This window comes from Eumetopias jubatus, unplaced genomic scaffold, assembly GCF_037043125.1.
Source record: "Eumetopias jubatus isolate StellerSeaLion01/CBP00866 unplaced genomic scaffold, mEumJub1_p1.0 scaffold_6, whole genome shotgun sequence".
NCBI classification, from domain to species: Eukaryota; Metazoa; Chordata; class Mammalia; order Carnivora; family Otariidae; genus Eumetopias; species Eumetopias jubatus.
This window is the reverse complement of record NW_028274812.1, coordinates 69667617-69680772: the sequence shown is the minus strand read 5'-3', so window position 1 is coordinate 69680772 and position 13156 is coordinate 69667617. Positions and strand designations below refer to the sequence as shown.

The 13156-nt window shown below is 43.0% G+C and overlaps 1 protein-coding gene across 1 annotated transcript in view; it reads right to left on the bottom strand.

Moving 5' to 3' along the window:
- MDN1 (midasin AAA ATPase 1) overlaps window positions 1–13156 on the bottom strand; it is a 157813-nt gene that overhangs the window by 32011 nt on the left and 112646 nt on the right. Inside the window, exons 64-76 of the mRNA XM_028108025.2 lie at window positions 12072–12233; window positions 11583–11856; window positions 10610–10845; window positions 9722–9817; window positions 8974–9068; window positions 8529–8650; window positions 7846–7992; window positions 6677–6786; window positions 5983–6056; window positions 5151–5343; window positions 4273–4432; window positions 2067–2213; window positions 1413–1539 (exon numbers count right to left, since the gene is read on the bottom strand). Of these exons, the coding sequence (XP_027963826.2) occupies window positions 1413–1539; window positions 2067–2213; window positions 4273–4432; window positions 5151–5343; window positions 5983–6056; window positions 6677–6786; window positions 7846–7992; window positions 8529–8650; window positions 8974–9068; window positions 9722–9817; window positions 10610–10845; window positions 11583–11856; window positions 12072–12233 (1943 nt within the window). The remainder of the gene's footprint in view (window positions 1–1412; window positions 1540–2066; window positions 2214–4272; window positions 4433–5150; window positions 5344–5982; window positions 6057–6676; window positions 6787–7845; window positions 7993–8528; window positions 8651–8973; window positions 9069–9721; window positions 9818–10609; window positions 10846–11582; window positions 11857–12071; window positions 12234–13156) is intronic.

Sequence of the window (13156 nt, the reverse complement as noted above, 5' to 3'; positions counted from 1 at the left end):
AATGTTGTGTTGAATTAAAATTTAAAGCACTCAGAGGACCACTGAGCAAACAAAATACAAATGTATGCATACCCAGCTCATGCCAATCATCATTTACAACCACCTCTGTCATAGTTATGAACATAGAAATAGCTCTGTCTCAAAGTTTATAGGTTCTCAAACTCAAGAATATATTATAATAAATTATAAAGAATTTTTGTATAGGAAACAGCTACAAATGTGGTCATTCTCCCCCAGATTTTCACCTAAGAATTCAAATCAAGTGAGGAGACCTCAGTAAAATCAGAGGACCAGAGGGTGTCTGGGTGACTCAGTCAGTCAAGTGTCTGCCTTCGGCTCAGGTCATGATCCCAGGGTCCTGGGATGGAGTCCTGCATGGGGCTCCCTGCTCAGTGGGGAGTCTGCTTCTCCCTACTCGTAATCTCTCACACAGTCTCTCAAATAAATAAAATCTTGAAAAGAAAAAGAAAATCACAGGACCAAAAAAATAACAGGAGAGGTGAAGACAAGGAATAAAGGAAAAGATACTTAAAAAAGAAAAAAGGGTGCCTGGATGGCTCAGTTGTTTAAGCGTCTGCCTCTGGCTCAGGTCATGATCTCAGGGTCCTGCAATGGAGTCCTGCATGGGGCTCCCTGCTCAGTGGGGAGTCTGTTTCTCCCTATACCCTTCCCCCCTGCTCATGATCTCTCACACACACTCTCTTTCTCAAATAAATAAAATCTTAAAAAAAAAGAGAAAGAAAGAAAGAAAAAATCAAAGGACCAAAAAAATAATGGGAGAGGTGAATATAAGGAGGAAAGGAAAAGATACTTTAAAAAAGAAAAAAGCATGCCTGGGTGGCTCGGTTGTTTAAGCATCTACCTTTGGCTCAGGTCATGATCTCAGGGTCCTGGGATCGAGTCCCCCATCGGACTCTCTGCTCAGGAAGGAGTATGCTTCACCCTCTCACTCTCCCTTCTCTCCTCTCCTCCCCGCCCCAAATAAATAAAATCTTAAAAAAAGAAAAAGAAAAAGAAAAAAAAGGTGGGGGTTGCTGGCTGGCTCAGTTGGTAGAGTAGGCAACTCTTGATCTCAGGGTTGTGAGTTCAAGCCCCATGTTGGGTGTGGAGACTACATGAAGGAAGGGAGGAAGGGAGAGAGGAAAGAAAGAAAGAAGGAAGGAAGGAAAAAAAGGAAAGAGGGAAAGAAGCAAAGAAAAAGACAGAAAAAAGAAAGCAAGAAAGAGAGGAAAAGGAAAAGCAAAAAAATGATCTCTTACTGAATGCTCACCACATGCCAGATCTCAAGGCAGGCACTTTTCCAAATGTTATCTGTTCAGCAACACTAGGAGAGAGGGATTCTATCCCGATTTTGGCAAATAAGGACATGGAGGCTTAAATTGCTTGTTCTATTTATAATTTAAAAAACAAACCTAGAATCAGCCTCCTGAGTGTTGCTGACTATAGACAATGCACTCCGGATATCTAATGGGTGAAGATGAAGCATCTCTTGAGGGTTTTTTGAACGGGCCCAGGCAAGACCTTTGCGATATGACAAACCTAGGAAATAAATAGCATGTGTTTAAGAAACTCAGAAGAGAATGAATGTGCCACGCCCTCCCACCCCATCCCATCGCCACTGCTACTCAAAATAAAGTCCTTGGAATAGCACCAGGAGCTTGTTAGAAAGCAGGCTGTGAGGCCCTGCCCTGCACCTACTGAAACAGAACTACTGCACTCAATGAGATTGCCTGAGTCATTTGTACACACACTAGAGTTTGAGAAATGTTACTTACTAAGATATGTTGAAAAGGTGGGTGCTGTACAACATATGGTGATGAAAATAAAGCACGGTTTCTGAGAAACCTCATTATAAAACTATGAAAATATTTGGGAATCACAAATGGTTCATCAGAGGAATTTCATACGTGACTAAACTCTCAGAATGGCATTTCAAAACCTGGCCTACGACCTTCTGTTCCCCACCATCTCAACTGTCTCTAGAAATTTCCCCCAAATCACCCACATTGTTTTCCTCCCTAAGAGCTGGTCATCATTCTTTATCAGGTTTTAAGTGAGAACCTTACCAGCTTTTGCAAGGTGCTGAAAGAGGTCTGCTAACGCTCGCTGCTTCTGCAGGAGGATGTGCTTGGCTGCTGACCGCTGCTTCTCCTTCTCGGCCGAGGGCTCCAGCTTTAAGCTCTGCAGCTCGCTCACACAGGAAATTACTTCACCTGAGGAGAAAATGAGGTACTACTAAAATCCAAAGGGCTTATTCATGTGTTAGAACTGATACTCAAGGGGCGCCTGGGTGGCTCAGTCACTGAGCGTCTGCCTTCGGCTCAGGTCATGATCCCAGGGTCCTGGGATCGAGCCTCGCATTGGGCTCCCCGCTCAGCGGGAGGTCTGCTTCTCCCTCTCCCACTCCCCCTGCTATGTTCCCTCTCTCGCTGTGTCTCTCTCTGTCAAATAAATAAATTAAATCTTTAAAAAACAGAACAAAAAACAAAAAAAAGCCTGATACTCAAGACCCAGAACTTTGTGGGAAACAAGAACTAGGTGACATTCATCTTTAAGGCTCTGATAACTAGTATAGTCCCTTACATTCTGTAAATTCTAAATTAAAGGAATCAAGATGCATGGAAATAGAAAATAAAAACTCATGGATTTCATCTCTCTCAACAAACAACCCAAATAAAAGTAGTTATTCTTTTTTTTTTTTTAATTTAGGGGTTTATAATTGATGATGCAAAAAGCACTTGTTGAGCACTAATGTGTAAGAATTTAAATCATCTGAGATAAATTTCCCATAAATATGATACATACTGAGGTCCTATCCTGTACCTAGTTGGTAGATGTTCCCATACTCTGTACAACTCCAGAAGAGCAGATTTCTAGCTGCTTGGAGAGGCACAAAGAGATCTATTCACTTTCTAAAGTCTATTCAGCTAAAGAGTGGACTAGAAGAGAGGACATGAACCCTGGCCAAAACAACTCTGAAACCCAAGTTCTTTCTCCAGCACCACACTGCTTTGCTCAGGACTCACGGGTACCTGTAACATGAGGCTGCTGCCTGCCTGCCATAGGCAGTGTTATGGGCTGTGTCCCCCCAAATTCATGTTACAGTAGTCCTAACCCCCAGTGCCTCAGAATGTGACTGTATTTGGAGAGAAGGCCTTTAAAGAGGTAATTAAAGTAAGATGAGGCCATGTGGGTGGGCCCTAATCCAACCTGACTGATGTCCTTAATGAAGAGTAGGACACGAGAGACCATGTAAAGACAGAAGGAAAACAGACATCTACCAGCCAAGGAGAGAGGCCTCAGAAGAAACCAAACCTGTGAATACTTGGATTTTGTATGTTTAACCTCAGAACTGTGCGAAAATTAATTTCTCTTGTTTAAGCCACCCAATATGTGATACTTGTTAAGGGAGCCCTAGCAAACTAACACGGGCAGTCTAGCCTTCCAGAAGAGAGCAAGTGTACTCCATACCATTATATGGACACTGCAGGAGGTTAGAGAATTCTTTGCATCACAGAGTAGGTACCTTTTCCAGAAGATGCACACGGAACCTTCTATTTACCCTGATCATCAGGCTCAGGCGGGCAAGGTCATCTTGAGAATGGATATTATTAGGCTATTATTCTAACAAGTTCTAAAAATAAAGAGCTCCCTGAGATCAGACTGTAGCCTCACTGAAGAAGGACCAGTCTCACTCTGATACCACACTCACTGGGGGTGAAGAGGGGTGGGGACAGTAGTAAAGGCCGCCAAGACCTCGATCTATGAAGTTCTGGAATTCCTTCCCCAGCCATTGCTATTATACTACAGAGCAAATCTTGGCTCTCAGCTTCCCTGTGCTAAGACAGCCAGGGAGATGAAACTGCTAGGTCTCTCCACAGTGAAGACAGCAAGAAGAAAACTGTGGATGAATCTTCTCCTTTAACTCAAGGGAGACATTTTGAGAGGTAGGGATAGTTTACGGATTCTGGGAAATCCATCTCTCCAACCAACAAGAGCTGACATAGACAAGGCTATTGTAGAAAATGGCATAACAAAGCATTAGTTTACATGAGAGGAAGACAAGATGAAAATTAAGACAGCTTGTGTGGTCTCAGCTGGCTCCTGCATCTGGGCTCTGTTAGTTTTTAGCCCATTTGTTTATTCACGTAACTGCTCAACACTATTCAAGAGATCAAAAAAGGGCGGACGTAACCAATTCCCACCCTCTTGGGGCACTGGGGAAAACTGAGAGAGCAAACCCAACCCTTTCCCCCAGCTGCTGGCACCCACCTGTGAAGTGATCGAGGCCCTCCACTAGGTGAGGCAGGCGGCTTTCCTTCATGAGTGTCAGGCACATCTTCCTCATTCGTTTCATGAGCTTCGGCAAGCGACGCAGCAGCTCTCCTTCTGAGGGGAAAGGAGCACCCTGACACTGTTCTGGAATCACAGCCTGTGAGACAGAGCACAAATAAGATAGGGGTGCCAAGTTTATTTTCTTTTGATTATATTCATCAGCTCACTGTTTTCTGTCACACTGATCAAAAATTTAGATTTGCTATTGATGACAACATAGGAGTTTCAGGGATTCTTCCCTGTGGCTAGCATGGGTAGCTCCCTGATGATCCCAGAGCTCCTTACATCTAAGGATATGATGTGGGAACACACATCCTGTAACAGACCTGCTCACCCAAGGTCTCCATGACTGTTACATTTTCTGGAATTTTGCAAGCCAACTCTTAACTATTGGTGCTTGAATTGACCATGATGAGAGAAATAATAGCACGGTCTTCAGCAACCACCACAATCAACACATCACTGCACACATTCGCTCCCTGTGCAGCAGCTTCATCATGGGGTAGCCCAAAGGCAGCTTCAGTGGCGTATTCCTCAACTGATGCTTCGAGTATTCTGTCACAGGTAGATGGCAATCTTCACAGGTAAGTACAATGCTTACTTCCCATAGGTGACATTAAACTTTCAGCAACAGGACCGATGCTTTTTGCCTTATTATGCAGCAGTGTCAGGCATAAATACAAATATTGTCTTTGTCCAAAGAGTAAGATTTCAAAGGCATTCCCTTGCCTAGTTTAGGGACACTCCTTATAGAGAAAGCACAGATCTCCCCTGACTGGCCCAGGAAGAAGCAAAAATTATCTCCCAAGGTGTACCTGTGCAGCTGCAGGCCGGGCCAACAGGGTCTCCCTCAGTGCCTTGTTCAGACTCTGAATGGGGGATGCCTCACTAGTGGCTGCTGCCTGTGACAAAAAATCAGGCTGTTCCTCCTTGTCACTCTCCACCAAGGATGACCGGCAAGGTTCACTCAGGACAGCTTCAAATTTCTTCATGAATTTAAAGAGGGTCCTGGCCCCACAGAATGACAGATGAGGAGGGAAAAATGGGTGGAAAGTGAGGAAATGTAAAAATGGCATAATGCATACACACATAACTTAATAACCTGTACCTTCTGTATACTTGGACTCCTTAGATACTCATAACCATCCTGTTTGTTTTTAAGGAAAAGTAGGGCAGGTATTGTCATTTCCCTTTTCTAGAAGAAAAAAACTGAAGCCAGGAATGGTGGGATCACTTCGCTCAAGGTAAAACAGCTAGAGGTGACAGAAGACTCAACCTTTCTATAGTGCTTAGCCTGCTTTGTCTCAAAGCACACCAATTCCTTTTGTATGTAGACTTTGCTTTGGGTGGTAAGGGTGCTGCTAAAAAGCCACACCAAAACAATCTAATGCTTCATAATAAGTTCAAGGCAATACTAAGGCCACATTAACAATGTAGTCTTGCTACCTACCATACAGAAGTTTTGAGCTTTGGTCACCCCCAATTTTTTCTTTTAAGTGGGGCTTGAACTCATGACCTTGAACCAACGCAGGGCTTGAACTCATGACCCTGAGATCAAGATCTGAGCTGAGAACAAGAGTTGGACATTGAACTGACTGAGCCACCAAGGTATCCCTGTCACCCCCAATTTTTTAAAAAACGAATTACCTGTGTGTCTTTTCCACAGATTGTTTAATGGACCAGAAGCTGACATCATTCCACTTGGATATTTTAACAAATTCCTGTAAGATACATGAAGATCAAGGAATGGCTTTATAAAGCTGGTGTCATTCTGTTTCTTTCTAAATCATCTGTTTGCTAAAGACCAGAGCCCACTCCATCCCAAATACCAGACTGTGTACCAGTAAATAAGTAAAACGAGTTTAAAAAAGGAACCACATATTTGTCACAAAGCAATGAAAAAAGAGTGCTGCCACAATCAACAGGTCACCTGATATGTATTCCATTTGCTGGTTCCACAACCACTGAGAGTTATCAAAAGACAGGGCCCTCCTTTCCCCCAAGGCATCTTGATGACACTCAGCACTAAATGGCACCCCCCTCAGGTGGAAAATCAGCCTGGGCAAGAGCAGGGGAGGGAGCACTAACAGACTTATGTGGCAATCCTCTTGAGGAGCCTTTGACAGGGGCCACTCCACTAACCCCTCACACACTTGGACAGGTCGGTAATGGAGGCAATGCCACAAAATGTAAATCTTGCCAACCTACTTGGCAGTTGCAATGCTCTCCTCCATTCCCCAAGAGCCCCCTGCCTCATAGTTAAATGGATAAAAGAACAGAACTAAAAAGAATTTGCTGATTTTGTTCTCCCAAGAGTGGTCATGACAGTTGCTCATCTTACTTTAAGTTCTTTTTCAAGGGGGGAACGAAGTTCTACAATTTTGGTTTGGACCCGGTCCAAGAATTGCTTGTAATAATAGTACAGATTCCACAGAACACTGCAAAGTGAATCTGGAAGAAATGAAAAGAAAACAAAAACACCACATTTGCTGCATGTGCTACTTGCTGCACCTGTGGGCTCCACGTTTTAGTGATGCTCCCTCCTCAGTACTTTGAGACCCTGAGATTACAGCACAACATTTCACAGGTCATCAGGGAGCCTATGTCTAGCAGTTCCCAGAGATGCAGGCAGGCCGTCAACACTGTCCCATTTTTTCATTTCAGCTTGTACTGGATTTTGTCGCACTTTTGTTCTTAAAGACGGTGTACTCACATGTTCCACTAAACACAATTTCAAACCCTTTCTCGGAATCTTATTGTAAAGTAAGCAGAAACTGAGCCTGTTGTAAAAGATGGCCTATTAACAGGCTCACCCTGACTGCTCATTCACATACAACCTACAGTCCTAGTTTCATTTCATCCAAATAGGTGTGGTCCGGGACAGTAATTGACAGCGTTTTATGTGCAGTTACTTGATACGGAGCAGAGCTCTCACCAGAGCAAAGGATCTAATTATGGCCTGGACCAAACAAAAACTTATCAGGACATCTAACACTGTCTAGACAGAAAGATATACAGCCTCAACACACTGATTTCCAAGATCTGCATTTGGCAACTTACCTCAGGCAGAGTCCACTAGTCAGGATTTCATTTATAACCAGTTTGTACTTTAATGTTGTTCTCTGTATCTAATGTGTATCACTTTAAAGTAAAACATGATTAAAAGTGTCTCATTTAAAACCTGGTATGCAGGGGCACCTGGGTGGCTCAGTCAGTTAAGGAGTCTGACTTGGTTTCAGCTCAGGTCACGATCTCATTGGTTGTGGGATCGAGCCCCGCATAACACCCCGTACTCAGTATAGAGTCAATTCTCTGTCTCTGCCCCCCACCTCGCCCCACACACTCTCTCTCTCAAATAAATAAAATCTTTCTATAAATAAATAAGAAAGACCTGGTATGCAACAAGATACCTATCTTATGGAGAATTCAAAGCCTAACCCATTTAAACAATGCAGTGTAAAAGTATTAAAAAAAAAATACATACACACACACACCCCCCTCCCTCCTTACCCTTTCCTTCAACTTGAGGCATTAACAAGACATGACAATGGAAAACCAGTAACATCTGAAGTCGTACGTGGAATTCTCCCAGTGATGATCCTTCAATAAATGCTTGTAACGTGCTGACCAGCAACATCAGGGTCATCTGTTTGTCATCTTTAGAGATTCAAAGAAGAAAACATATATACCTGCAACCATCACTCCATATTCATAACATGCACGTAATCTATTATGGGATACATTGAGGGATGGCAGGCAAGTAGAGACCACAAAGTGAAACTCTGAAGCAAGGACCACAGGTAAATTCCAAGCTGTTATAAAAACAGCTGCACTCAGGATATGTGTTAAATGCACTCACAGCAAATTATGAAACTGAATTATAAGGTGTTTGTTTTAAGCATGAAATGAAAACACTTTTAACTCAAGTATGTCAACTAGTACCTAAGAAGAGAAATCTTCATTTTGACTAGTCTCTTGGATACACAGAATAAGGAAACCTCATCTTACGACCAGCTTTCTAGAATGTGGACAAGTCACTTATAACTCTGAGGAACACCACCAAGTCTAACGCGCACCCCCATGTAAAAGCAGTGGTGCCAGGAGACATGGGAAGAGGTAAACCCCACACTCTGCAGCACTCTACAATTAGCCTGCAACTTCTAACTATGCAGGGAATTTATGGACAGTGTTACCTTCCTGCTCCTCTGTTTGTTCCTGCATGTGCTTCTCAAGCATCTGGTAGATGGAGAACCAGTGCTTGGTGGATTTCTCAGTATGGCGCTTCATGGTATTATCCAAACTCAGAGACCAGCAGCTGAAACATGAGAGAAGAGGCCAAGCAGGCATTTAAGGAAGAAACCCATTTGAAAGATCTGAAACCACTGAAGTAGAAGCTAAACGTTCACTATTCTCTCCTCCCAAGTGGAAATGGAGAAGACATCTGGTTTGCTGCCTTGGGAAGGTATGCTGTTGTCTGCTCTCTACAGAGGTCATTTTAATGCCCTGCTTTTAATTCTGTGATTAATAACTGAAAAGCACATTCTCAGTCTTACCACATAAATTCTGCAGAAACAAACTATCAAATGTCCCTATAGCATAAATTCGGGAGGGGAAGGGAAGTGACAGATTAACACTTACTTCAGTTCCAGTTTACGCCAACGAATGATCATCTGACTGACTAAATCGAGATGTTTCCGCAGAGATAGAGCTCGACTCGCATTCTCCTCCCAATCCTAAAAAGCAAAGATAAAATTTACTGTGGCCATTATTCAATCCCTTAATCACCTTGCGCCCTCAGGAATATCTTGGACTTTTTGTCCTTGGGTGAAGACCAATGGGCCCCTAAATAACTTTTATGCCAATTTACCAATAGCAACGAGTTTACATCCAGTGTATCAAGCTTCAAGTTGCTTCTGGTCACCTAACAGGACTTCAGCAGAGCCAAATTTAGGCAAAAAGCAAAGGATTTAGGGAGATGAGTCTAAATTGCTATTGTTAGACATGTGACCCCCTCCAAAGTGCAGAGCGCTAATGTGATAATTAGAGAAGCACCAGATACTTCAGAGGCTGTGAGAGGACAGAGGGGGATGACATGTGCAGGCATGGGGCTAGGCTGAAAGCCCACCAGGAAGCCGGGCCAAAGGAGCCCTCAGTACCAGCAGATGCTGCACCCCACCCTTGAGAACAGGGGAGGCAAATCCCTCACATGCCCCATAGGCAATGGCTTCACCTGTAATGATCTGACCCCATGCCAGAAAAACCAAGGAAGCTTATCCCTCTCTCCAACCCAAACTGTAACTTTCTGTCCCTCTAATAATAACTCTGCCACAAGACAATCTTTTTTTCAATTGACTACAAACTAAAACGAGGAAGAGAATTATCTCACCTGTGCCTTAGCCAGGAGGATCTCTAAGCCATTCAGGAACTTTGAGATGGGACTGGAAAGTGGGAAACTACGAATTCTATCCATTACAACCAGCAGCTGCAGAAAATAAATTAAAAAAATAAAAAATAAAAAATAAATTAAAAAATAAATTTAATTCAAAAATTAAATTAAGAAAAGAAAAGAAAAAGAAAAAGGAAAAAGATCTAGGTATCTCTGTGGGAATATCAATCATCCAAAGTCACAGGGTACTGAAGAGCGACCTGATGAAAGTTTTATGCAAAGTCCCTGCTACACAAGCACCTGTGAAAGCCATGGAGGAAACTTCCAGGACTGTGGATCTAAGATAAACACTTTATCTGCATTACTCTAGAAAAGACACAGAGTTTGGGAAGATAATTATTATTATTTTTTTTTTAGTAATCTCTACAGCCAACGTGGGGTTCGAACTCACAACCTAGAGATGAAGAGTCACATGCTCTTCCGACTGAGCCAGCCAGGTGCCCCAAGATAATCTCTCTTAACCACTCTCTGTTATAAGAATTATTACAAAATTGGCTGAAGACTACAAGTGAGGTCTGAGTTAAAACTGCCAATCTTGAAAAAGCGAGGCCTTTGCTAATATACATAGGTATCTGAATAAACGAAGCAATATAACAGCATTTTAACATGTGGACAGCAAACTCTGACCAACAAATAAAATTAGTAGAATCCCAGACATCATTTATACAACAGCAGTACAAACTGGTATGTCCATCCTACAGTGAGTAGTGTCCCACTTGAAGTGGGGTTCTGTGAACCTTTGTTTATATATTGAAATGTGCACATGAATGCCTCCTGGAGACGGCAGAGACCGTATCCTCAGGGCTCGCTCCTCACCAGCTGCCCTACCTGTTCAAGGGCCGGGTGTTCTGGCCAATCCTGCAGCAGCTGAATAACAGCCTCCGAGAAACCTTGAAGCACAGGTTGACAATGCCTTGCTTCTGGGACATTGGGGTGCTGGTAGAAGTCATAGGGCCCATCAGGCTTCACCATCAGATCTGAGATTGCCTCACTAAAGAGAGTGTTATGGGAGAGGGTGCAGGCCAAGAGTTGGCTGCCCAAGAGGTGGTCATTCAGCTCAGCTCCTAGGAAGTTAACAGCATCATAGTAAAGTCAGTGAACTCAGTAGGCTGAGCTATCAGGTAACAAAGATGACAAAAACATGCTCAGCAATAATGAACTACTGGAACTAATGAAGAGATTTCAATGCCATTCACGCCCAAAGCAACATGGGCCTAGACAACTAGGACCCTAATATCAAAGGAATATCATCAAATCTGCCAAGCTTCTCAGAAATACAGAGGAACTCATACACTTGGCTGTCATCGAGAAGCTACAGAGTTTGGTTTGATGGATTGTTTCCTGGCTTTTGTGGCTGTCTTGGTAGGCAGAAAGGAAATTTAAAGCCTCCTTCCTAATAGCAAGGAATAATTCATGAGATCATACAGGAAACTGAATCAAATGAAATTCTGTAAGAATTTCTGAGTTCCCAGGTTGCTCCCAGGAATACGTGATTTGAAAAGCACCGAAGCTATTAGAGGCAAATTAGAAATAATACTGAGGAACAAAACCATCTAAACTAAGTCCATATCCTTATTTTTTTAATCCCTTCACCCCAAAGTATTCAAATGATAAAAACCCACTACTGCAGATTTCTAAACCAAGTTTTTTGAAGGAGCTTGAGTCTCTTAAGCAAAGGAAACTCCCTCCATAAGGAATTTAGCAAAAAACAGGGAGGTAATGATTTGAATTGTTCCAGAAGTAGCAATCACATTTATTCATTTTCATTTCCCAAGAGTATAACAAAAGTAAACTGTCATACCCATCAGAGGGTAGAAGTGTGTCACAAGAGATGCCCCAGTTTGATAGCAGGACAGAAACAGGCCAAGGTAATGCTTTGTCTCATGTGGCGGCAGAGTCTGTTGGTACCAGAGGGACCGAGCAAAGTTGAGGCACAGCTGCTGGTGAATCAGCATCACAGCTTGCATGGAGCTCTGGGACAGGAGGGCAGGGTCTGTGGCTGCTCCCTCTTCTTGCCCATCCGAAGTTCCCTTCTTCTCTTCCAGTGTTGGTTCTACCAGAATATCTGCAAAATCCTGTCAATAACATTAGAGCAATTGAACTTCTAAAAATCAAAATCCAGTTCTAAGTCAAAAGAAAGGGGCAAAGATGGAGCGTGAACATCAAGAAAATGAAGTAGTGACTCACATAAAGAGGTAGTAAAAAGGATGATTACAAAACCAGTCAAAGGTAACACAGGTGGTATCAAGGGAAATTATTCCCAAACAAACCCTGTTACCAACCACCCGACCTTCTCATGATGTGGGAACTGCTTTCTGAACTCCCGTTCTTCCTCCTCCTCCTCACTCAGGGCTGTCCTGGAGTTCCTGCTCCTGTATCTGTAAAGGCTGCTTTCCTGCTCGGCCTTCTCTTGGGCTATGCGTTCCTGTTCATCCCACTCATTGATAATTTCCTGAAAAGTTACATATTTGGAAGGAAACTTGTTTGTCTTTGCTGAGGTGCTTAAATGAACAAAGCAAAACTTGTTATCTCTTAATTTCTCATGATAACAAAAGTACCATGGTTCAAAAACAAGTAAACGTCAACGTCCAAGAAACTAAATCCCAGGTAATAGAGAGCAAATAAACTTTTCAAACTGTATTCCTGCAGCAACCCATTTTCTGAATTCCCCCTTGATGTACTGCTACTTTTTCACAGGTGTAGAAACTTGCTATCGTAGAGTTAATGCCACTGGAACTTCCTGTCAGGAGTTAATGATGTTTTGTACTAAGGACAGGCTCTGGGTAGGCAATGTGGGGGTTGTGATTCAGACTGCACTTGGCTAACAACTCAAGCAGCTGGCCGAGAAGTTCAGGAAAGGGAAACATGGGTTGGGGGCAGGGTGGTTGCAGGGCACTAATCAGACAAAACTAGGCTATGCCTTATCAGACACTTCTTACATCCCCAGTAACTCTAAGATTTTAAGTCCTTAAGTTGGCAAAAACTATAAACAGTACTGATAAGAACTGAGGAAATGAGTATCCACCATTCAGGAAATCTGTATTAAAAACCTAAGTGGTTAATCTTCATTCCAGCAATTCTGCTTTCTAGAATTTGTACCCAAAGACCTAGGTATAAGACTATTTATGGTGATGGTGGTGGTGATGTTTTCCAAGGTAGTAAAAAGACTACAAATATTAAGTGTCCAATGATGTGACGCCTGGGTGGTTCAGTTGGTTAAACATCTGCCTTCAGCTCAGGTCATGATCCCAGAGTCCTGGGATCGAGTCCTGCATCGAGCTCCTTGCTCAGCGGGGGGAGCCTGCTTCTCCCTCTCCCACTCCCCCTGCTTGTGCTCTCTCTCTCTCCCTGACAAATAAATAAATAAAATCTTTA